This window comes from Sminthopsis crassicaudata, chromosome 6 (genome assembly GCF_048593235.1).
Source record: "Sminthopsis crassicaudata isolate SCR6 chromosome 6, ASM4859323v1, whole genome shotgun sequence".
NCBI classification, from domain to species: Eukaryota; Metazoa; Chordata; class Mammalia; order Dasyuromorphia; family Dasyuridae; genus Sminthopsis; species Sminthopsis crassicaudata.
This window is the reverse complement of record NC_133622.1, coordinates 254397349-254424511: the sequence shown is the minus strand read 5'-3', so window position 1 is coordinate 254424511 and position 27163 is coordinate 254397349. Positions and strand designations below refer to the sequence as shown.

General features: G+C 42.3%; 1 protein-coding gene across 6 annotated transcripts in view; it reads right to left on the bottom strand.

Moving 5' to 3' along the window:
* The window catches only part of PPFIA1 (PTPRF interacting protein alpha 1), a 93777-nt gene that overhangs the window by 22322 nt on the left and 44292 nt on the right, over window positions 1-27163 (bottom strand). For 2 of the 6 annotated variants that reach the window (XM_074273290.1, XM_074273291.1), the window contains exons 3-21: window positions 26696-26797; window positions 25885-26049; window positions 25230-25304; window positions 24723-24824; window positions 24309-24530; window positions 21753-21899; window positions 20318-20452; window positions 19254-19337; window positions 15825-15956; window positions 14089-14151; window positions 13342-13424; window positions 13077-13212; window positions 11925-12148; window positions 10459-10690; window positions 9154-9270; window positions 8274-8303; window positions 5449-5600; window positions 4331-4503; window positions 1956-2049 (exon numbers count right to left, since the gene is read on the bottom strand). In XM_074273290.1, the coding sequence (XP_074129391.1) occupies window positions 1956-2049; window positions 4331-4503; window positions 5449-5600; window positions 8274-8303; window positions 9154-9270; window positions 10459-10690; window positions 11925-12148; window positions 13077-13212; window positions 13342-13424; window positions 14089-14151; window positions 15825-15956; window positions 19254-19337; window positions 20318-20452; window positions 21753-21899; window positions 24309-24530; window positions 24723-24824; window positions 25230-25304; window positions 25885-26049; window positions 26696-26797 (2468 nt within the window). Of the gene's footprint in view, window positions 1-1955; window positions 2050-4330; window positions 4504-5448; window positions 5601-8273; window positions 8304-9153; window positions 9271-10458; window positions 10691-11924; window positions 12149-13076; window positions 13213-13341; window positions 13425-14088; window positions 14152-15824; window positions 15957-19253; window positions 19338-19692; window positions 19768-20317; window positions 20453-21752; window positions 21900-24308; window positions 24531-24722; window positions 24825-25229; window positions 25305-25884; window positions 26050-26695; window positions 26798-27163 lie in introns of all 6 variants that reach the window. The other 4 variants (XM_074273293.1, XM_074273294.1, XM_074273295.1 and 1 more) reach the window with 3 other exon arrangements.

Below are 27163 nucleotides of genomic sequence, written 5' to 3'. Positions count from 1 at the left end.
TCCACACCATTGGACTCTTTAGTGGCTGGCTGACCAATATAACCAGTCACCACTTTAAGTCCCACTTTCATATCAACAAATTCTGGATGGTAGAAAATTATGACCGTGATAACCCGACTTTATTTAAAACTGAGGTAAACTACACAATGGAAATAGTGCCCACTATTCCTCAGATTATTTCATGTTCTATTTTTCCCCTTCCAAAATTTATAGAATGAAAAATAAAATATATCACCTTAAACAAAATGGCTGAGAATGTGGAAAAGAAAGCCACTTCCAAATGCCACATCAGGGCAGATGTCTAAATCTTCACCCACGTATTCCTTAATCAAATGGAAGCATGTTCAGATGGATTTGCATCATCTATGATTCTTCCCAGCACTATCTGGGGTTTTCTGGGGCAATGTTACTAGAGTGCTTTACCATAAGTGTTAAGTGACTGGCCCAGGGTCAGACAACTATGAGGCTGGATTTGAATTTAGGCCTTCCTGATTCCAGGTCCAGCACATGCACTGAGCATGCAGCTGCCTAAATAGAAGTTCGTGAGGTATACAAAAAAAAGCACAGAATGGTACGGCAATGACAATGTAGTCAAGTCTCTCCCTCTCTTTTCCTCCTGAAGCTAGACTAAGGACTGATGATGTGAAACAAGAGGCAACACCAAGGGAAAGACTGTCCTTAAAGAGAAGAACTCAGAAAATGGGAGAAAAGAACAAAATACCTCTGTTTCCCCAAACAGAAAAAAGCCTGCAAGCGGTAAGAAATAGACTCTGACCTCACTTGTTGGCAAATTCTAGAGTATATCTGAACAAAGATGATTAGTGGCCATCAAGGAAAAACGAGACAAATAACTAAGCATCAATAACAGGTGGTATCAGGCTACACATTTCCTGTATCTGACAGGGTTATTTAGCTGAGAATGTTGGAATGACTTATTAAAACAACTGATAAAATAAAAATAAAATAAAATTTTTGTGAAAACATGGCAAGATGAGAGCAAGAAAATGCCCAAGGTCCAAGGGATTCCCATTCAGGGGAACAGGAGGCCAAAAAAAGGAAGCCCTTTGTGGCCCCTTTCTGCTTGGCTCCTGACTATCGATGTCCATCGATGACCCACTTAAAGGCACGGATGGCGGGCTTAACTACTTAGCAATGACTGAAAGCTAGAGGGGACATTTCAACACAACATAAAGCAGTCAAGAGCTAAACAAGATCCTGACAGGATGAAAAAACTGGGTCAAGTCGTAAAGAATGAAATTGAGCAAAGTCAAGCAGACATGCCGCACTGAACTGAAGATGACATTTAGGCAAGACACACATCGAGTATTATGCTTGGGATCACAAATAAATCAGCTTAATCAATGTAAGGAGGAGCAGACATGGCTACGCTGCGCTCTCTAAAAAAGTCTCAGCTAAAGCCCCACCTTCTCGAAGAAGCCTTGCCCAGGCTTCCTTCCCTGACATGAGCTTTCCTCAACTTTACTATGATTTCCAGCACACAAGAAGCATTTAATAAGCGCTCACTGACTTGAGTTTCCCAAGATGGTCTATGGTCTGCAGATTGGGCTGGCTGAGCAGTACCTGAAAGGTTTGGGGTAAAGCAGATGGAAAACCAGTCTGACCGTCTGAACAATCCTAGCATAGAGGAGGCTGCCTTGAGATTCAGACAACTTCAGGACAAGGAAAGGAAGCGGAAGGGTCTTCTGTGAGTGTGAATGACAAAGGCCCCTGAAAATGCTCAAATTCTCAAGTTCTATGAGGATTTCTACTTTTAAAGTGACTTTTACCAAGTTGTTAAAATCCATTTTTACCATGTAACTCCTTAAAGCGAGTATGGCAGTTAGTTTTTCTTAGGAGGAAATCATAAAATGTAGGAAGCATCAACAAAAGATTCATTAAACAAGTCATTCCTTTGAAAGAAGTCAGTGGAACAAAACCGTTGACCAAGAACTCACTTTTTCTGTAGCTTTCGGTTCTTTTCAGCCTGGCCTCCCAATTTGTTCATTCCTAAAGCATCTTGAGAGGAGTTATCCATGTCTGTAACACCAGCTGCAAAGAAAAAAGGTCCAATGAGTTGAGGACTACCAAACAGCATGGCAATCTTATGGACAAGAAGTTGCTTCTGTCCCTCAAAAGACGAGCGTTACTTCCCAGGGTGCCGCTGACAGATGCGACAATAAACTAGTCCCAGGAAAAGGAATTTTATCAAGGCAAACAATGAGTTACCAGCTCCAACCCCTTAGACAAGATGAGTGACAGACCAGGGATCTTGAAATCAAGGCCCAACACACCTAAATATGTTTTGTGGTAACTGGACAGCCCTAGCGGCTCCCTCTGGCTATGAGCTGACCTGATGCGAGGCATACCTGCAGCTGTTTCTGACCTATGTATGCTGGGGGAGGGGCAGCAGAGGAGCCCACCAGAGCTGCCAGGCCACTGATCCAGGCCAGGAGAGGCGGAAGAACACATAAGGAAAGGGGAGCACATGGGAGATGCTTGTGATTCAAGGACTTTCTCTCTTTAGGCAGCTCATTCACAATTTGGTTTTGTACACAATCAGAGCAGACCAGTGACTGACAAGATGCTCAGAAAGCTGAACCTGACAAGGGCGACTGAGCTTCCTCAGCTCCCAGCCCCACTGCCTGCTTCCTTCTCCATCAGTCTCCCAGCGGTGCCTGCCTTTGCAGCAGGCTTCCTTTGCCAGACCTATTGGTGAAGCCTAAGGGTTTTTTCTCAGTATGTTTTAAATTGTATAAAATAAAATACAGAGAATTACAAAGAAAAGCATTGGTTTGGGACGGCCTCCGAAAGTTCTGGACTTTGGGGAAAGAGCTGTGCTCCAGAAGCCAGGGAAAGGGAATAAGAAAAGCCTGCTAAGCCAGGCAGTGCCCAGGGACCCAGAACACGTGTCTGAAGAGCACGGGCACGCTGGGTCTTCTAGCTTCCAGGTAAGAAACCTCGTGTAAACCTCCCCTGATTTCTAGTACAGAAAGCTTCCAGATGGGCAACAGCTCAGCACATTAGTTATGTCCTTCTCTAAGCAGTGTGTCCTTTTTAGTAAACAAAACCCAAGTCTGGAAAGAATTTTTCTCCACCCACATGCTCCTTCACAACAACTCAGTGTACACAATTAGGCTTTGACTTATTTCCCTGAAGAAGGACAGTACTAGTGGAGACTCAGATGATGTGAATGCAGGTACCTCCTCCAACGATGGCAGGAAAAGCTCACAGATCCCTGGGGCCTGGGGAATACGCAGAGAGACCTTCGAACCCTCTAAGGGGGTGAGATTAACGGGGATTTGCCCAACATTCCAAAACGTATTAGAGATTTGTAGGTCTGAAGGAGACGGAGGCTAGAAGAAAATACGGTGAGGGAGGCTCAGAAATGGCTAGCTCACCCTCTCAAGATTAGTTCTCCAGCGGGAGAGGTCACTTTGGAAGGTCTCTGCAGGAGATGGCAGCAAGGATCTACCTGGGCTTATCAAACCTGCTTATCTAACATACAGGGGTTGTGATCTAAAGATCTCAGGGGATTCCAAAAGCCAACCTCCACTGTACAGCACAAGGGAGGCCTACCCAGGCAGCAGCCCATCTTAAAAGGATTGGGGATCCCAATGAAATGCAAGCTCAATGTGCATGATGCAAGCCGCACAGCAGGCAAAAGCAGGAAAAAAAGCAGGGAGAGGGGCAGTCCAGGGGCGCTCTGCTCAAGTCAGACCCGGAGGGGCATATAAAGAAGGGCCCTAAATGACCAGGAGGAGGGTCTTGAGAGCATTCCTGACACCATCTGAGCAGCATTGAAAGGAATGGGGAAGCATAGTAAGAGCCTGGAGAAAGGAAGGCTTAGGATGCACTTGAGAGATGATTTTCAACATTCAAAGTGACCTAAAAATTCTGGCCTGGGGGCCTGAGTAGGAACTGGCTAGAGAAGCCTTTCCAAAGTGAGGAGGAACAATGGGATCCCCTGATCACTACCAACGATGGCTCAACTGGCTGGGGTGGTTCTAAAAGGACAAACTCTACTCTGAGGGTCCTTCATGCTCAAGATTCACTGAGCTCTGATTAAATGGAGATGAATTGGATCACAAACCCTGGCCTTATGACCTTCCAGTATGGAGTCTTCTTATTATGTGACTTCTCAACTGATATTAAAATTAAAATTCAAATTCATAAAATTAAAAACTCAAAGTTAATATAAAATTAAGTTCACAAATAGTGAATTTTTAAAAATTTAATTTAATAATCTTAAAAATCAAAGCACTTTTACTTGAAGATATTAAGATTAATGTAAGTCACTGTTCCTTTCCCAATCCAAAGGATTACAACCAACCTTGTCCCAGGGACTCTTTGCCGGCATGTCCGGGACGGCCCTTCTCTTTTTTTCCAAACAAGCGACCAATGGAGGATTTGATCCCCTTCTTTTTGGGCGCTTTATGGAGGGAGTCCTGGCTGCTGTTGCTGCTGCTGGGGTTGCTGACCTGACCATCTTGGGAACCTGTAGAGCTTGAAATAAAGAATACTTTTAGTCCTTAAAATGTGTCTCATGAAATTAAAAGACTCAATATCGAATCCTTCACATTTTTAAACAAAAATTCCAGCCCTATAGACAAATGAGACATTCATTTCAAATGTCAGTAACAAAACTTAGGAGAAGCAAAATGTGAGCAGGGAACAGATTTCTAAAAATTGTGGATTCATTTCCACATTAATACAAATCTCTCTTTGAAGAGGTACCTTCCATTTGAAGCTGACTCGCTGCTGATAGCAATAAGCATGTGTATGTGACAGCTTTTGCAAAAATGCTTCCACATCAGCAAGTGCCACAAAGAGTTGTAATTGTACAACAGCTGTAAAATCTTTGTTGATTTTACAATGTTGTACTGATAATAATGACAACCACTGGCATTCACACATATTACTTTAAGATTTGCAGAGTTTATCTGTGCATACCCTTTGACCCAGCATTGCTGCTATTGGGCTTATATCCCAAAGAAATACTAAAGAGGGGAAAGGGACCTGTATGTGCCAAAATGTTTGTGGCAGCTCTTTTTGTAGTGGCCAGAAACTGGAAAATGAATGGATGTCCATCCATTGGAGAATGGTTGGGTAAGTTGTGGTGTATGAATGTTATGGAATATTATTGTTCTGTAAGAAATGACCAGCAGGAGGAATACAGAGAGGCCTGGAGAGACTTGCATGAACTGATGCTGAGTGAAATGAGCAGAACCCTTGAGATTAAAGGAGAAGGATCCATCTGTTTAACATATCTTCTAAAAAGAGCATAAAACAAGCAGCAGAATTAACACTGTAAAATCTCAAGTCAATAGTAGGTAATCTAGGCAGGTGGAAGCTTCATGGTGGCCAGTTGAGCCATGGGTATACACACATACTGACCGTGATCCTCAATGTATTAAACCCCCTCCCCAAAAGGAGAGCCAGATCACTTACTTCCTGATGTCCCTGATGTCTTCATGGCTCACTGTATGCAAAGCTCCTTTATGGAGTCTGTCTAAACGAAGGGACCTTGGGGATGAAGGTGGGGAGGTTTCACATTTTATGGTCGTCTTGTCATCTCGTACCTCTTCTCTTGAAGCCGGCAACTAGAAGAGATCAGGAAAAAAAAAAAAAAAAAAAAAAAAACTATCAAAGAGCTATTGTGGGAGGTTATTTATACATCTTCAATTCTGAATTTAAAACTTGAATCACCCTCACCCCCCAATTATGCTATGTGCTCTGAGCTATATCCAATACCAATTCAGTGAAAATAGCCATGGCAGGAAAAATAGAAGAATCAAGGGGAAAGACCTAATGACTGGATATCACTGCCCCTTATGACTACAGGCCGGGCCAGGAAGATGTCTGCTTTTAGAAAAACAGTAAGGAAGGATATTCATTCAGGCTTTAATTTCCAGGCCTCTCTGGATTGGGTAGGATTCTCCAAATTGTAAAGATGGGAAACTGACATTCACTGAAGGTAAGGGCTGAGTTTAGGGGGCAGCAGGATCTGAGACTCTGGGCTTTCAAGCCAGCACCTTTGTCTCCTCCATTAATTGTCTTGCGCCCCCAAGGTGCTCAACATTCCCTAAGTTCCCTCTAAGCTCTAAGATTCTATGTTTCCTAGGCAAGATCATCAATGGCTTCCTGAGATCCAGATGGTGCTTAAACATAAGCCACAGCCTCTTCTATATGCCACAGTTCACATTAATATTTCATTAGAATAAAAAGGCATATTTTGCCATAACCAGTAATTTTTCAAGTGGGTTGGGGATATAGTAAAATAGCAGTTTTCCTAGAAAGTGTGATTTTATGAAATAACTTTGATCATTGAACTTGGCTGGATTTCATGTGTTTAACAAATCAATGGCATATATCAAAATAGTATAATATGTAATTTTTTTAACTTTATTTTTATTATACTTTGAAATGCTTTTTTAAAAATAGTTCTATTCAAGCCAGCATAGCTCTAATAAACTCAGTTTTGCCCTTCAACTGATAGTACTTCCTGTTTGAGGGAGAAGGGTGCCAAAGGCTACAGGATGAATAAATTCCTTTAGGCTGCTATCAATCTATTCAGCTATATTAACTCTATTTGGCTATTTGTTTATATATGCCCAAGTGAACATGAACAGCGTGAAGGTCAGGTTAGATCCGCTTCCACTGAGCAGCCACAGCAAATGTTCAGATCAAAGTAATTTGCTAATGTAGTTGGCACATAGTAGGCATCTTAGTATTTTAAATTTTTGAATTATTGAGATCACCATTTAAAACTGACAAATAGCAAGATGAATGAGCCTCATTTATTGAATTTAGTGCAAGTACAGCTGAGCCTGTTAAAGCTACAAGTAAACAAACAAAACAAAACATGAAAAGCTCTGAGGTTAAAATCTTTAATTCTGTTCTAATCTCTATATTAAGTACTCATAATCTCTCAATTGGGTAAACCTAACCAAATGAATTTTAACAGACATAAATGCAAAAAATCTTTCACTTAAAAAACAATTCTAATTACCTATACATATGTACTGTCAAAAATGTTATAATTATAAAATTAATAAAAAAAATTCTAAAGCTACAGGAAAAAAAAAAAAAGACCTGATACAATACTGGCTCCCATCATCAATCTACCTTTATCTATTCAAAGCACCCAAGAAGGTAAGATGATGGCTGCTGTCACAGCTGATAGTCATTTTAGGCTTTCCTCTGTTAGTGCATCCAGAGCACTTGTTTCAGGAGGGACAAAATTTATGAGGGTCTCCTGAAAATCTGGGGACTATTCAATTTTCCCTGGAGAAGAGTGTAGGTAGAAGGAGGGGAACCAAAGGCCATGTCTGCTGTTGCTCAATGTTTGAAACATGGACTTGGCAAAGAACAAGAACAAAGAGCAGAAGTCTCCAGCAGACAGCTTAGACCCAACACGAATTGGGTCTTTAACAATAAGTGTTTCAAAATGGCCTGGGTTCCTATTCCTCAAATCAACAAGCTGCCCACTGACACCAGGACAAAAATCATCTGTCAGGGATACTTTCAACAAGAATTTTTCATGCTGAAGTCTACAGAGAGAACTCAGGAGCTCAATGAATGTGTATGTGAAACATACACATATATTAGATCAGCTACCATTAACTCTATTACCATTGTTATTGTTAACGTATATTTGTATGTGTGTGCACATATATACATATATATATGTATATATATATACACATATATATATACATACACGCACACACACATATATATCCATACACATACATATGTATACACACACACAAATGTAAATTTGCACATATAAGTATTTATCCGCACATATATTTCACCCACTCCTTTCCCCTAAAGGAAATTTAGCATGTTATTCCATTATTTAAAAATATCATTCTGAGAAACCAAGAGGCTTCACCAGACTGGCAAAGGGGAATAAAACACACAAAAAGATGATGGTCCCATTGCAAAGGGAATCACACAACTGGTAGGATGTTGGATTGAATTAAATTAGATGGCAGTCTAAGTAAATCTCTAACACACCGAAATGGAAAGGGCTGGAGTAGGGAGAACAGAGATTATTTTGCACTGTCCGATCTCCAGAGAAAAGAAGCTAAGACTTATTTCTGACCCATGGAAATTACCCCCGTGGTGCAAGATTCAATATCATCGTTAAGATGTTATGTCCTCTCTAGGGCTCAACTCTGGGGAACGATGGGGCATTGTGATACATCACAGTTTATAGAAAGTTTATAGAAAACCAAAAAGTCAGATGAAGTTGCTAGATCATTTACCTTTCTACGATGTTTCCTTAAATCACTAGGCTGAAAGATGCATGCAAAGAAAAGAGATTCAGAGAAACCAGTTTTATTGCAAACTCTGCAGTTGAAAATAAAAGCATTAGGCAAGTGAACACATTAAAGAAGAATGTGGAAAAGATTAAGCGGAAGAAGAGAAAAGAATTTGTCAATAATAAAAATATTTTCAGGCAATAAATTACAAAATTCCTAAATACTTGCATTGGCAAAAGTTCAGCATGATACAAAACCATTCTGAAGCAACATTCGATTCCATTTCTACTACAATTCTATGGCGTGATTCCCGATCACTGCTCAGTGTGCCATTTACTTTTATTAATATTTTGAACAAAAAAATTTGCATTGAAACAAAAGAAGACCCAGAGTTCCTGAGAACCTGTTAAAATGGAATCCAGGCCTGGAAAGTCTTCTGCTTTATAATGTCCCAGCTGCTCTCTGCAAAAACTCATCCCAATACCAAATTATCATCATGCATTAACCCGGAGCAGTCAAAAGCTTCCTCCAAGGATAGAGGTTGTTAATAGAGCATAACTGTACAATAGTCTACTTTTAGAGTTCAGTAGAAATCAACTTAAGAGATTTGCTTAAAGGGTCTTTGTGAGTCCAAAACAGCAAGGCTGCAAAAAACCTGGTGCACGGATCCCCGTTAACCTGCTGCATTTCACAGGGAAACTGCATAGGGAAGAAGACCTTGGTCATGTTATTTATATATGACAGAATCATAATGTAACGAGAAAAAAAATCCGCACAGCCACTACTGTTGAAGCTGACCAACAGGCAAAAAAACCACTCACTCACATATTCAAAGTCCAATACAGGCAAACAATTTCACCGCAAAAATGGCCACTTGCTTTACCTGAGAGTGCTGTGAAGCCTCATTATAGGATGGGGTGGAACTGGGAGGGGAGGTAGATGAATAAACTACAGACTGATGGGGAACTGAGGTCTGGATTAAAAATGAATCTGGAGATGGCTAAAATCGTAAAACAAAAAGGATAATACACAAAATCAAAACCAATCATTACGGTTAAGTACAGGGTCTGTTAGCCAGCATGCTGAGTTTCAACCAATTTAACGACAGATTTTCCCCTTGGCATTGGTTATGGGCTGAAGCCCCCCGAAGGGAAAAGGGCAACGACATCGAGCAGCTGCCAGGAATGGGGATGGCAAAGGCGCCAAAGGGCACCTGCCCTGGCCCCGATGTCAATATAACGAGGTACATCCAATTCAGTCACGTAGTGAGAACACGATGCTGGCTAACAACATATGGAAAAATCAATGAGCTACCTAATGATAAAAACTGTTAGAAGTCAAAAGAATAGACTGAAAATAAGGGCAGAAAACAGAGACAAGGCTCACATGCAGAGGACAAACAAGACTGGTATTCCTACATTGATGTCCCTGTATTCAACAGAAAGCTGGGGACACTCCGAGACATCTGGGCTGGCATCTTGGCAAGAGGAGCAGCATGAAGCAGATGTGTGGGATTTTCACACATCAAAAAAGTGGGAATTTAATCCTTTCCTCCCCAAAGCAAAAGGGGCAAGGCCGCATGGCCGAGCGGCTACACAGCTGGCCCAGGAGGCAGGAAAGCCTGCATTTGAGGTCCTCCTTGGGCACTCAGACAGCTTGTGGGTGCAGCTCCTAGCACCTGGGCAGCCACAGCTCCAGTCCTGCCCATCCCCATCCTTGGGAAGTAGTTACTTTCAGAAAACAGCTGGATACAGGGAGAAGCAGAGCTGCACATGGGGGTCAGCAGTCTAATTTGGACTTTGATTAGCATCACCGAGGTGGGCTAGCCTTTGCTAGTCCCGTCGTCTTCATGAATGTCTCTCTTGACCACCCTACAAAGACAGCCGGGAAGCAGCATTTGACACCATCTGTGCTTACTCTATGGGCACTGCCCATGAAACAGCCCCTTCTGACCCAACATGGCACCGAGAGCACTGCCCGGGACACTCAAGGGTCTGTAGGTGGGCCAAACCAAAACCAGAAGCAGTTTCAGTTCACTCCCTTTTCTGGTCTGCTTGCAGCAAAGGTGATTTTACACAGGCAACAGGAGTGGGAGAGGACAGGAGGGCCCACTGAAATGTGTGACTTTTTCAGAGGCCAGACAAAGAAATGGAAAAAGAAGGAAAACACACTGAGGGCAAAGACTTACCAAAGTCATGATCCCCAGCCTGTCCACTTCACGGGCAGGGCTGTGGGGGAGCCGCCGGGGGGTGGAGCGGCCGCTGCCGGGAGGAGAGGACCCAGCCAGGCACGGGCCGGGATGGGGGGGGAGGGAGCTCAGGGAGCGGAAGCGCCCGAGGTTGTCCAGGCTCCCGCTGCCCACGCGGCTCTCAATCTCCTCTGCCCGCTGCTCGGTGTTTTCTTTTTCTTCCTGAATCAATCTAAAACAAAAGGGCTCGTCACTGCTTCCTACTTAACAGGTGAGATCTGGAGAAGCCTCCTTGGGCTCAAGCTGCACAGTTCCCGGGGATGCTCCTGCCTCAGCTGATTCAGTATTTCGTCTTAGAGCTCGGCGCCTGGCCTGCATCCAGTCATGGGTCACCCCATAGCATCCTCTCCCCCGTCCCCCATTTTGCTCTCTAGAGTGGACAGCCCAGCACTTTAGCAGGTCTGGGCAAGAAATCCAGAGGAATTGGTATGAGATTCGCACAGCCAAGGTTGCGCTTCCTTCTCCAGGAACAATGAGACAGGCCAGGGTCAAGATGGGCCCCTGCACCATCAGTGATGATCTGATGATGGTGGATGATCATGAAGCTACAATGAGCTTCTTAAATACAAACACCTTGGGCTCCATCCCTGCCCAGTGGTAGGGAGGCTCCCATACAGCAAAGACATAAAATGAAACTTTGGGGCAATTTGTGCCTCAGACTCCAAGAGATGTGGGAATTTCCCCACCTCAATAGTCAAAGCAAAGCAGTGAGGATGAAAATCCTTCCTTCCACCATAATCCTGCCACACCTTTGTCCACCTCCTCAGCACTCAGCCCCCTCTGTTCCTGCCTTCTCCTTTCACTGCCTCCATTTCAAGATCTCCCCATCACCCGGGGACAGCCCAATGTTTGGGTCCCCCCTCCCAGCAGGGGGAGGGCCCCCTTTTCTAAGCTCTCCTGTACATGCAGCCTGACCCACCTTGGTGGGCTACAGGAGTGATCTTGTTGCTTCACACAGGGGACTCCTGGAACCTCTGCCACCAAGGCAGGCCAGGAGCCCCCTGAAGGCAGTGATAATGACTCAAACCTTGCTCGTAGCCCCACAATGTCCCATCCTGCCATTTGGGCGCAAAGCAGGAAGGCAACCACTAACCACTAGTCTATCTGAGCAGGAGCTATCATTTCACAGTCTAAGGAAATCTTAGACTGTCCCTGGAACCAGAAGAGGGGCAATGATTTGGCTCATGCCCATCCAATCCAGCAGGAAGGGGCCGGGGGCAGACCTGAGCTACAAGGCTGGCGCTCCACTGCATTAGACTTCATAGAAGATGAAAAAGCTCCTGGAGTCCCCCTGGGATATGTCAAAAGCACAGACAATCTAAGAAGATTCAGACTAAAGATCTGTTTCTTGTCCTCAAATGTGCCAGGCCCACATGTGTTCTGAGAAGCCACGAATCACAACACACCTGATCTCTTTGTTGATGGCATCCAGCTGCTCCTGAAGCATCATGGCTAACGTCTGGGCATCGGCCTGCCCGCTGGGCGATAAGAGATCCACGGAGCTGAAAATAGTATCTCTGTCATCCTCACCGTCAGACACATCGACGTCGCTCTCAAACGCTTGAGCTACGTTTGCTAAGACACTCGCCTGTTGGGCCCGCTCCCAATCCTGTTCGTTCAGAGTCTGTACCTAGGAACAAAACAACGGGATTTTAGTCAATCGTGTGCAAAATGGTAGAGGAAACTTTACTGAAAGCCACACAACTGTATGCAGTCTAATATTTCATGGGTAAACAAAGAAAGGGAAAAGCACGGCAAACTTACCTGCTGCAACCATCCAGCAGGTAAGCAGTGTTTAAAGAACAGTAAAAATAAAACCAAAGGTTTAGTTGCCTTCTACATTCTCTGAATGTAGCTGCTGAACACCCTTTTACAATAACCTAAGGTCTGGTCAAGTGATATGGTCAAATGCAAAAATTAAGAGCAAGTTTTAAGAAGTCAAGAATTAGCTGTGCTAAAAGGGAATCAAGTACCCAGAGAACTGTAAACTATGTTAGTTAGAAGTACCCAACTGTTCTGAGTATGAGGAAGTCATCATTAACTTCAACTTTCCAATGCTCTTTCCTCTGCTTTCTAGCTTCTGAACTGAAGGAAAGACTTGGGATGTGGAGAGGAAAGAGCAAGGCCTCTGGATAACCCATTGAGCAATCAAGGAAAGAATTTTACACACACACACACACACACACACACACACACACACACACACACACACACACACCCCAGTGCTAACCCTTAATGCTCCAAATCCTTAGGTCTGGGGAATAGGAAGGAAAATTTAAAATAAGGTTTCTGTTTTCTATTATGTGACATAATTTAAATACCCCAGTATATAAGAATCATTTACCTCTTCAAAGGCATATAAAGAATAAAACTGTCTACAAGTATATAATAAAGTTAACTTCAGAGATAAATTATTTTAGAAGTGAAAGCAGGACGTGGCAGGGTCAGAGAAGAACCACTGTTTTAAAATATTTTCTTAAGTCAAGAGTAGGTTCCTGCTCAGAACTGCCCGTGCTCAGGTTCTTTGGATCTCAGTCAAGTAGAAGCTGCTCACTCACTTTGGAAGGCTCATCCCGGAGAGCTGCCAGACGGCCCTTCTGGGCCCTCCGCAATACTGATGTGGTGCTATACGGATCAGTGGGACTCTCTGCCACAGGATACCGGAAATCGGGTACGCTGCCCAGATGTGGGCGGCTGCAACAGAGAAAAATAGCCACCGCTTACAGAAAGCCCAGCGCACACCATCTATGCCTTTGCAAATGAACAGAACACCTAAAAACAATTATTCTGAGGGACCAATTCAGGGGCCCCCAGCATACGTACCCGTGAAGCAGCGAGCCGCCGCCGCGCATCCTCATCTGTTCTATTTCAGCCCTCAGGGCTTCCATGTTGAGCACCAGCTGGTCCTGGGAAAGAGCGCCGAAGAAAGAGGCCCTTGAGCCAAAGGGAATGACCACAAGGCAGCAGCTATCTCGGCCTCACCTCCCTGTCTGAACCCATCACCTCCCTAATTAGACCAAGAGGTTTATGCCTCTGCTGGCAGAAAAAATGGCTGAAGCCATTTTTCATTTTTGGCATTTCAAAAAAACAAAAAAATGAAACAGACTCCATTAAAAAGCAGGGGAACATGTCACCTGGTTGTTATCAGCTACAAGGGGTTGGGGGAAGATATTCAGCCCCATCTGTGCAGAGGTACACCCAGAGAAAACCCTAAAGCAAACAGAGCCCCAGCCTCCCAGGTTGTCTGGAATGAAGAGGCATTTGAGGAGCCATCAATGTATCTTTTAGATTTCAAGGGAAAAAAAAAAAATCACAAAGGGTTGGGAAAATAGAGTAAAAATACATAGTATGAAACCCAAGCCCAAATTTTCTCTCAACTCTCTCTTTAAAAAAAAAGCAATTACTCCTCCTTCCCAAATACATGCTCAGCTCTAACCCGGTGGCTCCAAGAACTTCCAGATAATAAGAAGCAAATCCTACACAGTCTTTCAATCCAGCCTCCTGCCCCACACCCAACCGTCTCCCTGCTCAAAGAGATCCCACAGAAATAGCTCAAGCTTTTACAAATACCTTGTCATGTTGTGTTTCTTCTACTTGCTTTTTGGCATTTTCAACTTCTCGAAGAAGAGAATTCTAGAAGAGAAACATCACACAGCTCAGAATCTCTTTTCTGACATCCTGTGAGTCTACACAGCCTGTGGATGTCCTGGCAGGGCAGAATGGCAGCAGCCAGGTGAGAAACCGCACAGTTAGAGGCACCAGGGGGCAGGCAGGGCTTGCCTTTTCCCTCATTAATAGATATTCCTGGTCTTGGTTTTTGCTTGATTAAAAGTGCTGGCACTTTATTTTGCAGCTCATTGAAGACTTATCGTGATACACTTTTATCTAGACTGGTGCTTTAACCTTCCAGAGACTGTCTTAAAGGTGAGAAATGAGTCTTAGCTAAAGTTTGCAATTTTCCCAAGGCCCAAATTACTGCTCTTCACAGTAGGGAATTAGCAAATATTTGATCTAGCTTTTTAAATGTTACATTAGTCTGTCAGTTCAGTAGTCAATTTGCATGAATAAAATAAAATTTCAAATTCATAAAGCAACTGATTTTATTAAAAGCAGGATTTCAAATCCAAATATCCTACTTCTAGCAAAACAATAAACTAGGATGCCCATCTCATGAAATCCCTAAAAAATGTCATTTAAAAGAAAGTAGTTTGTGGCAGCAGAGAATTTATTTTAAAAGAGTTTGAGCACTTAAAACTTAAAATGTATAGTTAATGAAAAATAATTATCTTGATCCCAACCTGCAAGCAAAAGCATGGCAAACAAAACACTATATGTTCTCCTTATAATGTGACTGGACCAACAAACCTGGCAGGGACCGCCTCCTCTGACTCTTTTTCATGGGTTACAAGAAATATCAAAGTTTTACAAGGCAAACAACTAAGACTCTTGCTAACGGCCATGGCCAATCAGAAGTGGAGCTCAGAAAACTATTTTCTCCAAAAATAGCCTTTCAAAGAAACTTGGAAAACAGAGTGTGTTAAAACAATCTTCTTCAAAAACTTTGGTAAATGAAGAAATCAAAGTTATAGAATTTGGGGAAAGTAATGGAAAAAAATGAATGGCCAAACTAGTACCTGAATAGAAAATTTATCTCCTTAACCTCAGCCCAAAGCTTTTCATACAATGTTGGCACAAAGAAAACTTTCATGTCAATATGGGCAAACCCTGCAAATCCATGTCTTAGAAACGCCTGATTACACACATGGTTAATGAATGAGACAGGCTCCACCTCAGTTTCCCAGGCATAATCCTGTACAATTCATTACCTGTCACACACATGGAAATAGAGACTTTCCCTCTACAAGATTAGCTCACCCATCCCTGACCAAGGTGAGATTTCTGATCGACTAAAGATTTCTTGACTCCCATTATATAAGTAAGTCTAGGAAAAAGCTTGATTATAATTTACTGGGGCAAATCTATGGAGCAAAAAAAGCAAATTTCTGATACTGCAATATAAACAGCCCATCTGAACAAAATCTTACCTAGCACAGTCTTAGGCTCAAAGGGAATCAGCAAATGGGAGAGTGACACATAGAAGGCTTTGAAAACTATGTAGTTCTATGAGCAAGGCAAATTAGTGACAAACTTTCCTGATTAATGAATAAGCTAGTTTATCTGATAGAAATTACAATAAGTAAAAGAATTTATAAGCAGAAAGCCAGTGGCTACTTTTCTACAAGAGCAAGTCAGCTCAACAGCGGCTCTGATGATGCTTCTGATCAATCACCTTCAGAGCAGCCTACCTTATCCTCCAGAGCTGCCATCCTCTCCTTCAGGTGGAGCTGGAGTCTTTCATTGGATTCGGAGAGGAGCTTGTCCACAGTGTCTGACAAACGCTTATTATGCTCTTCATTCATCTTTTCTCTCTGCCGTGCCTGAAACAAGAGGAAGAGAGAAGAAAATGGACACGGTTCTTTTTCCTTAATTTTCCTCCTGTGTCACAGAGTTTTCCCATGAATACAGAGTAATAACTTGTAACAACTAAAGGAAGAAGTTCCAAAGAAAGAAATCAAAAATCTCTTGACCTAAGATGAAAGAAAGGTCTTTAGGAAGGAACAGGAGCAGTCCTTCAATGAGAAAGTTCATGTCATAAAGTAGAGAATTAGAACAGTTGACTCTGGAGAACAATTTGGAACTATGTCCAAAGGGCCATTCTTTGATCCAGCAGTGTTTCTACTGGGCTCGTATCCCAAAGAGATCATAAAGGAGAGAAAGGGACCCACGTATCCAAAAATGTTTGTAGTATCCCTTGTTGTAGTGTCAAGGAGCTGGAAACTGAGTTGGAAAATGGCTGAATAAGTTATGGTACATGAATATAAGGGGATATTATTGTTCTGTAAGAAACGATCAGCAGGATGATTTCAGAAAAGTCTGGAAAGACTTACACGAACTGATGCTAGTAAAATGAGCAGAACCAGGAGATCACTGTATAAAACAAGAAAATTATGTGATGATCAACTGCGATGGACTTGGCTCTTGATAATTCCAAAGCAATTTAAGGCAATTCCAATAGATTTGTAATGCAAAGTGCCATCTACATCCAGAGAGCGAACTATGAAGACTGAATATAGATTGAAGCATGAAATTTTCATTTTTTTGTTTGCTTGTTTTTGGCTTTTTCTTTCTCATGTTTCCCCCTCCCCCCTTTTGGTCTGATTTTTCTTGCACAATATGACAAATATGGAAAAATATTTAAAATGATTGTACACGTATAACCTATATCAAATTGTTTACTCTCTTGGGAAGGTAGAGGTAAGAGAAGGAAGGAGAAAAAATCTGGACCAGTCTTACAAAAATGAATGTTGAAAGCCATCTTTATATGTATTTGGAAAAATAAAATATTACTTAGGAAAAAATCCACAAGAAAAGCAACAAGACATTTGGTTCTCCTCTTTAAGAAATTATAACTACTAAAGGAAATTAAATTTTTTAAACTACAAAACTCATTAATTCTCCCTGATACAGCACTTGAAGGTTTTACAAAGCAATTCTTTCACAGCCACCCTAAGGTAAGGATATTCAGAGTTCACATTTAGGGCAGAAAGTGTACTGAGAGGCCGTCTAATTCCACTCCCCCATTTTCCAAAGGAAGAAATCGATTTCACAAATGGTAAGCTCTGAGATCCAGGCAGAGTGACTGAATTTAGCATGTTCAATATTAAAAATCATAAGTAAGGAAACACAAGGCCATGTTCAGTTTCTATTCTTTGAAATATAGTCAGCTACAGAGGAATAAAAAAGTGAGTTGCACTGATCAGACAAGAGAGATTCTGTCTAAATCCATAGTTTATGAAACATGGTCCATTGAATCCTGGGAATCCTTGAGATCCTTTCAGGGAGTCCTCAAAGTCAAATCTATTTTCATAATAACATTTCGGTGTGATTTGCCTTTTTAACTCTGTATTTTCTCAAGTGTACAATTGAGTTTTCCATATTCTACATTACCTGTGAATTAAAAATTTAGCAACAAAGGTAAAGACTGAGTTAATATCTTTACCAGAGAATTATACATTATCTTACAAATGGGTTACTCTCCAAACATGGCCTGACTTGCTGTTTTGTTTGTATTCATCCAACAGAAATACCAACTAATTTATGTGAATGAGTGCTTAGCAACAAACATGTAGGATGAAAAGTTTCAAGTGTTTGAATCTCTTAGTTTATTCTTGAACAACTGAGTTTTCAGTAACAGTGAGTAGAAAAGCAATTACAACTGTGGCACCCAAGCATCCTGATCACAGTTGTCACTGAAGTGTCCCAGTAATGAGAATCGACTTATCAACAAAGGGCATCTTTGCTGAGGCAATAACAACTGACCCTGGAGGATACACTTTGGCATATTCTGTGACAGAATAGGAAAGTATACAAAGCACTGACTGCTGCACACCCAACTATAGTTTTTATGTTGATAAGTGTGGCTCTATGGCAAATATTTCCTCTAAAAATAAACACCGTGAGCCTGTCATTTCAAGAAAAACAATCGACAGCATTTCTGCCAATTATAAAAGAGCTCTCCAGTGAAACTGAAAAGTTGCTGCGCAAAGAAAATTAATGCATCTCAAAACATGAGAAGTATTAATGAGGAAAACATCTTTGAATCAAATTTTTATGACAAGGGTTTCTTATTCAAAATCAATTGTTTATATATACATTCACACACACACACACACACACACACACACACACACACACACACACACACACACTCACCCATATAACTGACAGACTAAATGAGAACAAAAGCCATTTATATGGTCAAAAGACATAAACAAACACTTCTCAAAACAACAACAACAAACAAACAAACAAACAAAAAACCCAAATTAAAAACAAAACAAAACTGCACACTATAAATATGAAAGAATGTTCCAAATTACTAGTCATAAGAGAAAATAAATCAAAATAACCCTGAGGTTCCACTTCATAGCTTACAAATTGGCATTGTTGGTGGAGTGGACTTCAAGACAAACATTGAAAAGCATTTAGAACTTTTGTAAATAAAGTCAATAAAATGCCCATTACCTTTAACCAGAGGTTCCACTACTAGCTTTTTACACAAAGGATGCTATCAATAAGAAGAAAATATTTATAATAATGCTTTTTGTGACTTGAAAACAAAGATAACTGAACATAATGGAATATTATTATGTTGTAAGAAATGACAAATATGATAAAAACAAGGAAAATGGTACAACTTACATGTACAGACGTAGAACAAAGTAAGCAGTCAAGAAAACAACATACATATAAATGGAAAGAACCAACACACACACAAGTAAATGTTCCAACATGTTCAGAAGTAGAAAAAAATGAACACTGCAAAATTAGAAAGAACAAGCATGGCTCCCCTAAAAACATATACAAAGATAACCTACCAATTTCAGCTGGTGGCAGTGTTGGGAGGCCCACAAATGTGGTACAATACACGAGTTTTCAGATTTTTTTTTAAAAAAATATGTTGATGGTAGAGTAAAAAATACTGAGGAAAACTTTGTAATGTAAAAAATAACCAATTTGAGTTTTCAAAATTGAGTGGCTTAATAACAAAATAGTGACTTTCAGTATCTGTGAGTCTATGTGTATCCAAAAAGAATGCACGGGAGCACATCGAAAGAGGCGAGAGAAAAAGAAAGCAATAAAAGACCTCTGCCCTAGGGCAGGTGCACACATACCCGCTGCAATTCTTGATTTTTTTCTTCCAACTGGGCTTCCATCTGCCTTAATCTTTCTTCAATGTTGCCGTGTCTCTCTTCAGCCTGTTGGGGACAAATACATCAGTCCGACCTAGTAATTAAAACACTCTCTCAACATGCTGCCATAGCAAGAAGCAGGACGTGCTGGGCGTGAGCGGCACTGTTCCCTACCACAGTGGGCACTGTCTCTATCTACTTCTACCACAAACCTGTGAATTTTCACGTGATGAACAGTGAGCACGCCATCCTTGGGTGAATTGTGCAATGTCTGGTGCTGGCAATTAAGTTTGTGCTAGAAATTCTCAAATTCACCTCCCCCCAGAAACACTCCCCAGCCCTTTAAGCGGCCTTCAGTCAGTCACCACAGAAAGCAGAAAGCAGCAAGCAGAAACAGGGACCGATGTGCAAAGGATTCTACCTTCCTAAGCTTGGAAGTAAGTTCGAACAGTTTAGCTTCCTTAGCGGCAGAGTTTCCAGAAGACAAAGGGTCAGACTACAAATTCAACAAGAAATGATAAAGATAACAGGGAGTGGAAGAGAAAATGAGACTTTAAAAAGCAGATCCACAGACGGAGAGGAAAACATGGTTATATCTCCAGATATAAACCTTCTAGGAGGTTTAATTAGCACACATCAATGTTTAAAATAAGGATTTCCACTGTTCACTGACTTAAGAACAAGAATTCACTTTGGCTGTTATGTCCATCAGCTATGACTTTTAAAAGAAAGCTTCTTCCTCAAAACCAGCAAACCTGTTTCCTGGGAAGGAAATCAAGCCCCCCAGGCTTTGCAGGGGCTGCTCTACAAAGCAGCAATCCTTAGTTCAAACAAGCCAGGGAGACATGAACTACATAAAGCCACCAACTGGAAAAAGCTTTTAGGAATCACACAAACGAGACAGAAATGTGACATTTCACCACGCTGCATTCTCCAATGAGGGACAAGGAAAAGCACTGAATCAGAAATCATCCAGGGACAATCAACTTTGTTGACTGAGAAGCACCGAGCGCCCAGTTCCAGGCCGCACGGTCCAGGGCCCCTACCTTGGAGAGCGCAGCCACCCTCTGGGCCAGCTCAGCTTCCACCTCAGGCAGGGTCTCCGCTTTCCGCAAGGTTTGCTGCAACTTCTGCTCCGCCAATTCCAAGCGTTCTTGTAACTGGCGGTTTTTGTCTTCACTCTGGAACAAAATCCAGCTGTTAACAGCACAGGACAGGTATTTCTGAGGTGGAGGGATGCAGTCTCCCACAAGACAGGGTATTTCTCACTCAATTCTAGTCTAGAAAGGGCTCTTTCTAATGCATCCTACTTCACTTCAATGCCCTGAATGTGAATCTTTATGTGTATTTGAAAAAATAAAATACTATCATGATAAATGAATGTTCCTAAAAAGCAGAAAAAAAGTTTTATGATGATTTCTAAGCCTAGTTCCTACGTAACTTGCAGAAGACAAACCCAAGAGGATCTCAAGCTTGAAGCCTCCTGCAAAGTAAGCAGTGCAGCCTAATTTGAAGCCCCGGGGCAAAACACCATTTCATCTTATCTCTTTCTTTTTCCTCCTCTCCGAATTCTCCTCACTTCCTTCACAACTGACCTACCACTCACACCCCCAGGCACAGCGGCCTACATGACATTCCCCCAATTCAGCCCTGAATGCTCTGCCTTTGCAAACACTGTCAATCATACCTAGAAAGAGATCGCTCTTCACCTTCACCCCTTCAGCTTCTAAGATTCCTTCCAAAAGATCATTTCAAATGCCACCTCTAACCACAGTTTTCCACCACCACCACCCTCGCCTCTTCATGCTTTCTCCTCTCCATTAACATACCTGGACTTGCCATGTGTGTTATACGCTCCAAGGACAGGAAGGCTGGTTTTTCTCTCAGCCCACTGGGCCATATACATAGGGAAGAGCTCAACTATTACTCACTGAACTGAAAGGAATGGAAGCCTACTCAAATGTTAGCACTGAGAACTTTTGGGGGTCACACATTTTGTCAGGCCCCTGGGCACTACTGAATCTTCACACTGACTGGCAGCTCTTTGCTCACTGAGCCAAACAGCTGCTCCTGACTAATCATGGATAACCTCTCCCGTGGAGGAAGGGTGACAAAAAATAAACCGCTAAGAACCGCACTGGCAAGAGTGGTTTCCAAGGTTTCACTCATAAGTCTTTTACCTAAGTTACTAACAAGAACCAAAACAACTGAATTAGGTTTGCTCTCCTTTGTTTCTCTGCTCCTCAATGAGGAATCTAGAAAAGTGCTGGGAGGCCAGCCCCAGGGACCGGCAGCCCACCACTGGCTCCACAGACCTGCCTGAACAATCCGGTTTTGTGAGGAGACAGGGTTATTCCTCAAGTAAGGACACAGTCATAAACTTCAGACTTATAAAAACTTTTAAAGCCTGAGGACAAGAGCACCTTCTGTTCAAACTCACGACAGAAGGAAAGGCTCAACAGCCTCCTTCATAAACACTACCTGGCGATGCAGGGAGTCCTTATTAGCAATTTCGTTTTCAAGTTTATCATTGAGGTCGTGCACAGATGTAGCTTCCCGTTGGGCGGCGAGGTAGCGTTTCTCAAGAGTTGTGATCCTCTCTTCCATGTCCTCCTTTTGGGCCATGGCCTATAGGGGAAGTAGAGGAAAGAAGCAGATGCTGCTCAGACATAGAGATAAGAGGGCATAATTGTGTGTAAAAGTACAGTGTGAAATCTGATCATTACAAAATTCGATAGAGAAACCTTTCCAAAATATATAGATTTTAATAGGAAAAAAGAATTCTCCTAAATATAAGTATATACAAAGCAGTGCTACTGAAACAGATGAGTACTATGGTATACAAAGTTTACAAAGTTTAATTCATCTCTTGACTTTTCAATAAAGAATTTTAAAATTATAATTATAAATGTAAGATTCTAAGAATGAGGCCTTATGAAAAGTGGAAAATCTCACAAGCAGGAAGAAGCAGCCAAGAGGGAGATTCAGAGAGGAAAAACTCTCTTCAAATTGGGGCCACCCCTAGGACAGAGGTGCCTTGAGAGCTGCAGGCAAAGGAGCCGGCCAACCTCTTGTGCAAGGTCCTAAAAGAATCCAAATCAAAGCAAATGGGCCCTGAGGTCTTTTTGAACTCAGATTCCACAGTTCTACTCTAGTCATTTATTGGGATCCAATGGGCATCGCTCCCTCTACGCCAGGCCCTGAGCCCAGTACAGGAGACACAGAGACAAACATATGCAAGCCTCTGCCCTTTCACAAGGTCATAGCCTCACCTTAGAGAGAAAGCTAACACTCAGATCTAGGGCTACAATTCTGCTCATTTGCATCAGAAAAATAAGAATCTAGTCCAAGAAAATAAGCCCAGAGTGCTGGTGAGGTCACACCCAGAACGCTAGGAGGTCCTCAGTGACAACCACGAGAGCAGAGAAGCCAACATCATCATCCCATTGGCTCGATGAGCAATGGAAGCAAAGTCTCCACAGTGGGAGGGTCAGCTCCTGGTGAGAAGTAACTTTTCTCAATTTATCAACTTTGGCTTCTGAGTGTTGGTCTAACCGCTTCCCCCAGATAACCTAGGAAAGCAGTGTGACTTGAGCATGGCTTTCCCTCTTTTCACCAGTTACACAGTTTTATGCTCTAAGTGACTACCCTAAATAAGGATGCTTACAGAAGAGAGCCTCACAAGGACCCTGGAAAGAAGCAGGTCTGTCACACCCATTTTACAGATCCGGAATTGAGGATGATGAAAAGTGACTTGCCCAGGGAGACACATACAGCAGGGTGCGGTTTCCATTTCAAGGTTAGAACTCTTTTTACTTGCTCTAAGTTCTTGGTGTGAATGTCTCTTTAACGGACCTATTATCTGCTACAGGGAGCAAGCGGAGAGGCAGCAGGAGAACCAGCCTCCAGCCCGTGCTTACTGTGACTGTGCTTTGGGGCAACAGTGATGACCAGAGATGTGCGTCTTTGCTCCTTTCCCAGCTGGTTCCCAAGCATCCCGGGGTGGATACATTCCACCCACTCGTCGTTAGGTTAACCACAAATATTCTACACCCAGTATTCTTTGACCTGACGCCATTCCAGCTGATCTTAGCAGCTTGTTTCTTACAAACCAAGGACAGAATGGCAGACTCCTAGGAGACTGTCAATATTGTTAACTCCTTTAACTCAGTCAACAGGTAATGTTGACACTGTTATACAGAAAAGCGAGAACAATTCAAGTCAAGGTTTTGTTTCAGAGTCAATCCATTAAAAAGGAAATCGGAACCTATAAACTGGAGGTTTGTGCATGAGGTTTATGAAGATGAACAGTTTTATCAATGTGAAAAAAACTAATGACCTTTAATATTAATCACCTCTATTTTATTCCAATATACTATCTGTTCATTGTAGGACAGGGAGGAGTAACAAATTATAGGCCACATCTATGACATTCCCCACAAAGGACTGCCCCTAATCCTAAAGGGAAATCACGAAATCTCCATGTTGGAAAGGGCCTCAGGGGGGCATCTCCTCCTTGACAAGAATTCTCTTTAAAACCTTGTGGACAAGCTGTCACCCAGGCTTTGCTTAAGAGGCTTCTGAGAAGTCTGATTCGTAGAGAAAATGTAATGTCAGGAATCATTTCTAGTGCAATGTATCCCTTTATCTACCGAATCAGACACCTTGTATAACCCAAATGATTTGAAAAGGGTTGAGTGTGTCTGTGTGTGTGTGTGTGTGTGTGTGTGTGTGTGTGTGTGTGCACATAAAAAAGAGAAAAGCCAAAGTCCACTCTATTACAGATTAACAATGGTGCTTCTAAAAATCCCCAGCTAACCTGAAGTCCATGCTGGTGAAAGCCAAGCAAAGAACAAGACAGAAGTGCTAGACTTGCTCCCAAGGCTCCCCACAGTCATTACTCTGCCATGGGAAAGGGAGGAGCCTCTCAGAGCTCCCAGGGAGGATTCTGAGAAGCACGTCCCTACTCCATGCAGCCTGATTGCCATCCTGCTACTTCTCCCTCTTCCTCCTCAGTAACAAAGGCTCACTACTCACTTCACGGGCATCTCGTTGCAGTTTGGTGTTCATTTCTTCCGACTTGATGAGGTCTTTCCGGGCAGTGTCCAGGTCCTCCTCCAGCTCGGTGACCCGGCTCGAGAGGGCCGCCAGCCGCTCTTTCATCTGGCTTTGTTCCTTTAACTGCTTATCTATAATTTCTTGGAGCTCTAACACTTTTGCTAGGTCTTCCTCATGACTCAAAGATCCATCAGAAGATCTCTGTCAAAACAAAAATAAAGCTTTATGGTGCCCGATCCAGAGAAATAGCCACGGGAATATTAAACTAGATTTGGGCAATGGGGGGCTTAGACAAGCCAATCCCAACTTCTGTTCTGAGCAGTTTTTCAGGAAAACCTTTCTGAAGATGCCTTTCCATAAATTAAAATTAATTTCACAGACTCAAAGACTTGCCTTTCCATTTGTGCTTGGTGTGTTTTGCTGTTCGTGATTTATGTCCAGCATCCCATCTGCAAGTGTTTTTTTCTGATTGTTCTGTTCCTTCAGAAGCATTAACTGAAAATCAAGCACATCAATGCCAATTATAATTCACCATTTCTACAGATAAAGACTTCCTTTAAAACCATCAGAAAAGTGTTCTTCTTTGGTGTCACAAAGAACATCCAAGTAATAAAAGCACCAGGGGAGTTTCAGCCTCACTTCTCCAAATAACAGACATGTGTAACTGTTAAAATGGTTTTATCTTCTCCTGAGAAATAAGAGTAGTAGCAGGGATGGTTCCCTAGGAACAGGAGGACGGAGGTAGTAGAATACCTTGTGTTGAAGGTTAGGGGATGGTGTAAAAACCAAGGATAGTCTTCAAAATGCCAAAAATGGTTTAGTTCAGAGTTAACAATGCTGCAATATGGTTAAACTTGCCCTCAGAGTGGAAATCTGCAAGAGCCCCCCCCATTCACTCACCTCTTTGTGGGTGGCCCCTAATTCTTCCTCCAGTAAGCTACACCTTTCCAGAGCCACTCGTAATCTTTCTCTCACCTTTAAAAGAAAGGGATAAAAAAGGAAAAATCAATGTCTAGGTTTCTATCTCCTAGATGGAGCTCACCTAATCTGGGAACAAATTTCCAGGCATCCATGAACTTTTTTAGACTTTTTAGGAAAAAACTTGGCATATGAATTTCCACTTAATTGGTTCCCTTTGTAATTCTTTGGGTTTCATTTAGTGTATTTTTAAAATGATTCAAAGGGGGCTGTTCGCTTTGTAAAAGTATTCAAGGGAGAACAGCTAGATGACATAGTGGCCAGAGCACCAGCCCTGAGGTCAGGAGGATTTGAGTTCAAATGTGACCCTAGACACTTATTAGCTGTGTGATCCTAGGCAAGTCACTTAACTCCAATTGCTTTCCTCTTGCTCCCTAAAAGTGCAAAGTGCCTGAGACACAGTGAAAAACATTTCCAGGACTAGGCAACTGCCCCGAAATGGATGGGATGATATGGTCAAGAAACTGAGACAGCAGAGTCCCATTGGAATGGCAAAGACTATGCCCTCAGCCTGAATGGTGGTGCCAGTGGCAGTGGCAGGGAAGGAAGTGGGGAAAGGAGCAGCACCAGGGGTCACCTTTTCATCCAGAGCTTTATGGTGTTCAAACAACGACTTTAGTGCTTTGAGTACTTCCACCTCGCTAGACACGCCTGCAGGAGACTGGGCTTGTCTCTTCACAACTGTCATCCTCAGAGATCGCTCGTGCCTGGACACAAGGCATTCCAAATGCTCCAACAGCAGCTGAAAGAGCAAAACCAAATCAGAAACAAACGTCTATGTACATTTGTTTTCAGAGAAAAACCTTAGTACAGTACCAGGCACATAGTAGGTGCTTAGAAAGGTTTACTGACAACTGGAAGACAGACTTGGTAATTTGGAGGTTAGAAGGAATGGGTCCAGGTCTTAGGAATCTTCCATATTAAAATATATTAAAAAAGAATTTAAAAATTGGATTAAAATATTAATTTAAATTAAAATTTTAATCCAATTTTTAAAATTAAAAAATACCAAAATGTAATATGTAACCTAAATTTAATCAATATGCTCAGCCCCAAGGGATACAAAGAAAGATCCCAGCTGGTCTCTAAGAAGCTTAGAAAGCATGCCCACCATGGTGAACGTACAAGATAACAAGAGTGGGAACAGGGCTGTGGCTAGAGCCTCTTACTGACCATTCATTTAGTCAATTATTCAATCACTATATGAAAAACCCCAAAACTTAGCAAGCAAAGGATGGGTCCCCTTGCTCAGCACCCCTCACTAAGAGGGCACCACTTCAGTTCCATGCTAAGCTGTCCCATGGAGGCCAACCACCAGTCCAGCCCTCTCTCGGTCCCTCCGCCTGTGGGATGCACTCCATGAGCCCAAGCAGCTGTGACGTACTAACCCGGGTATTGTTTCTCTCTGCTTTTAGCTCAGCAATTTCTTCTTCTCTCTCAAGAAGTTGTTCCCTGCAGACGTTGAGTTCTTTAGTCAGTGCTGCAAACTCCTGGAAAAGGACAAGTGGGAGGACACTGGGTAAGAAAAAGTAATAAACCAGGGCTTGCTCGATTTCCCAACTTCTCCTTTCTGCACAATGGAGTGTTCTAAGAACAGTGGGGTCTGAGGCGTCTGTTCCAGCCAATTCTGGGACATCCCAGGAGAACCCAAGCCCACTGTTCTCTGCCTAGAAATGCTTTATATGCTTATCTAAAGAAGAGGCAGCTGCTCTAATTGCAAAAACTCAGGGGCCTGTTTCAATTTTCAAGCTGAAATAGGTAAGAGTTTTAAAAGCAATATTCAGGAATCTGAACTACATTCACTTGGGATTCTGACAGGAAGGAAAATAAAGTAAATTAAGTCTAGAAGCACACCA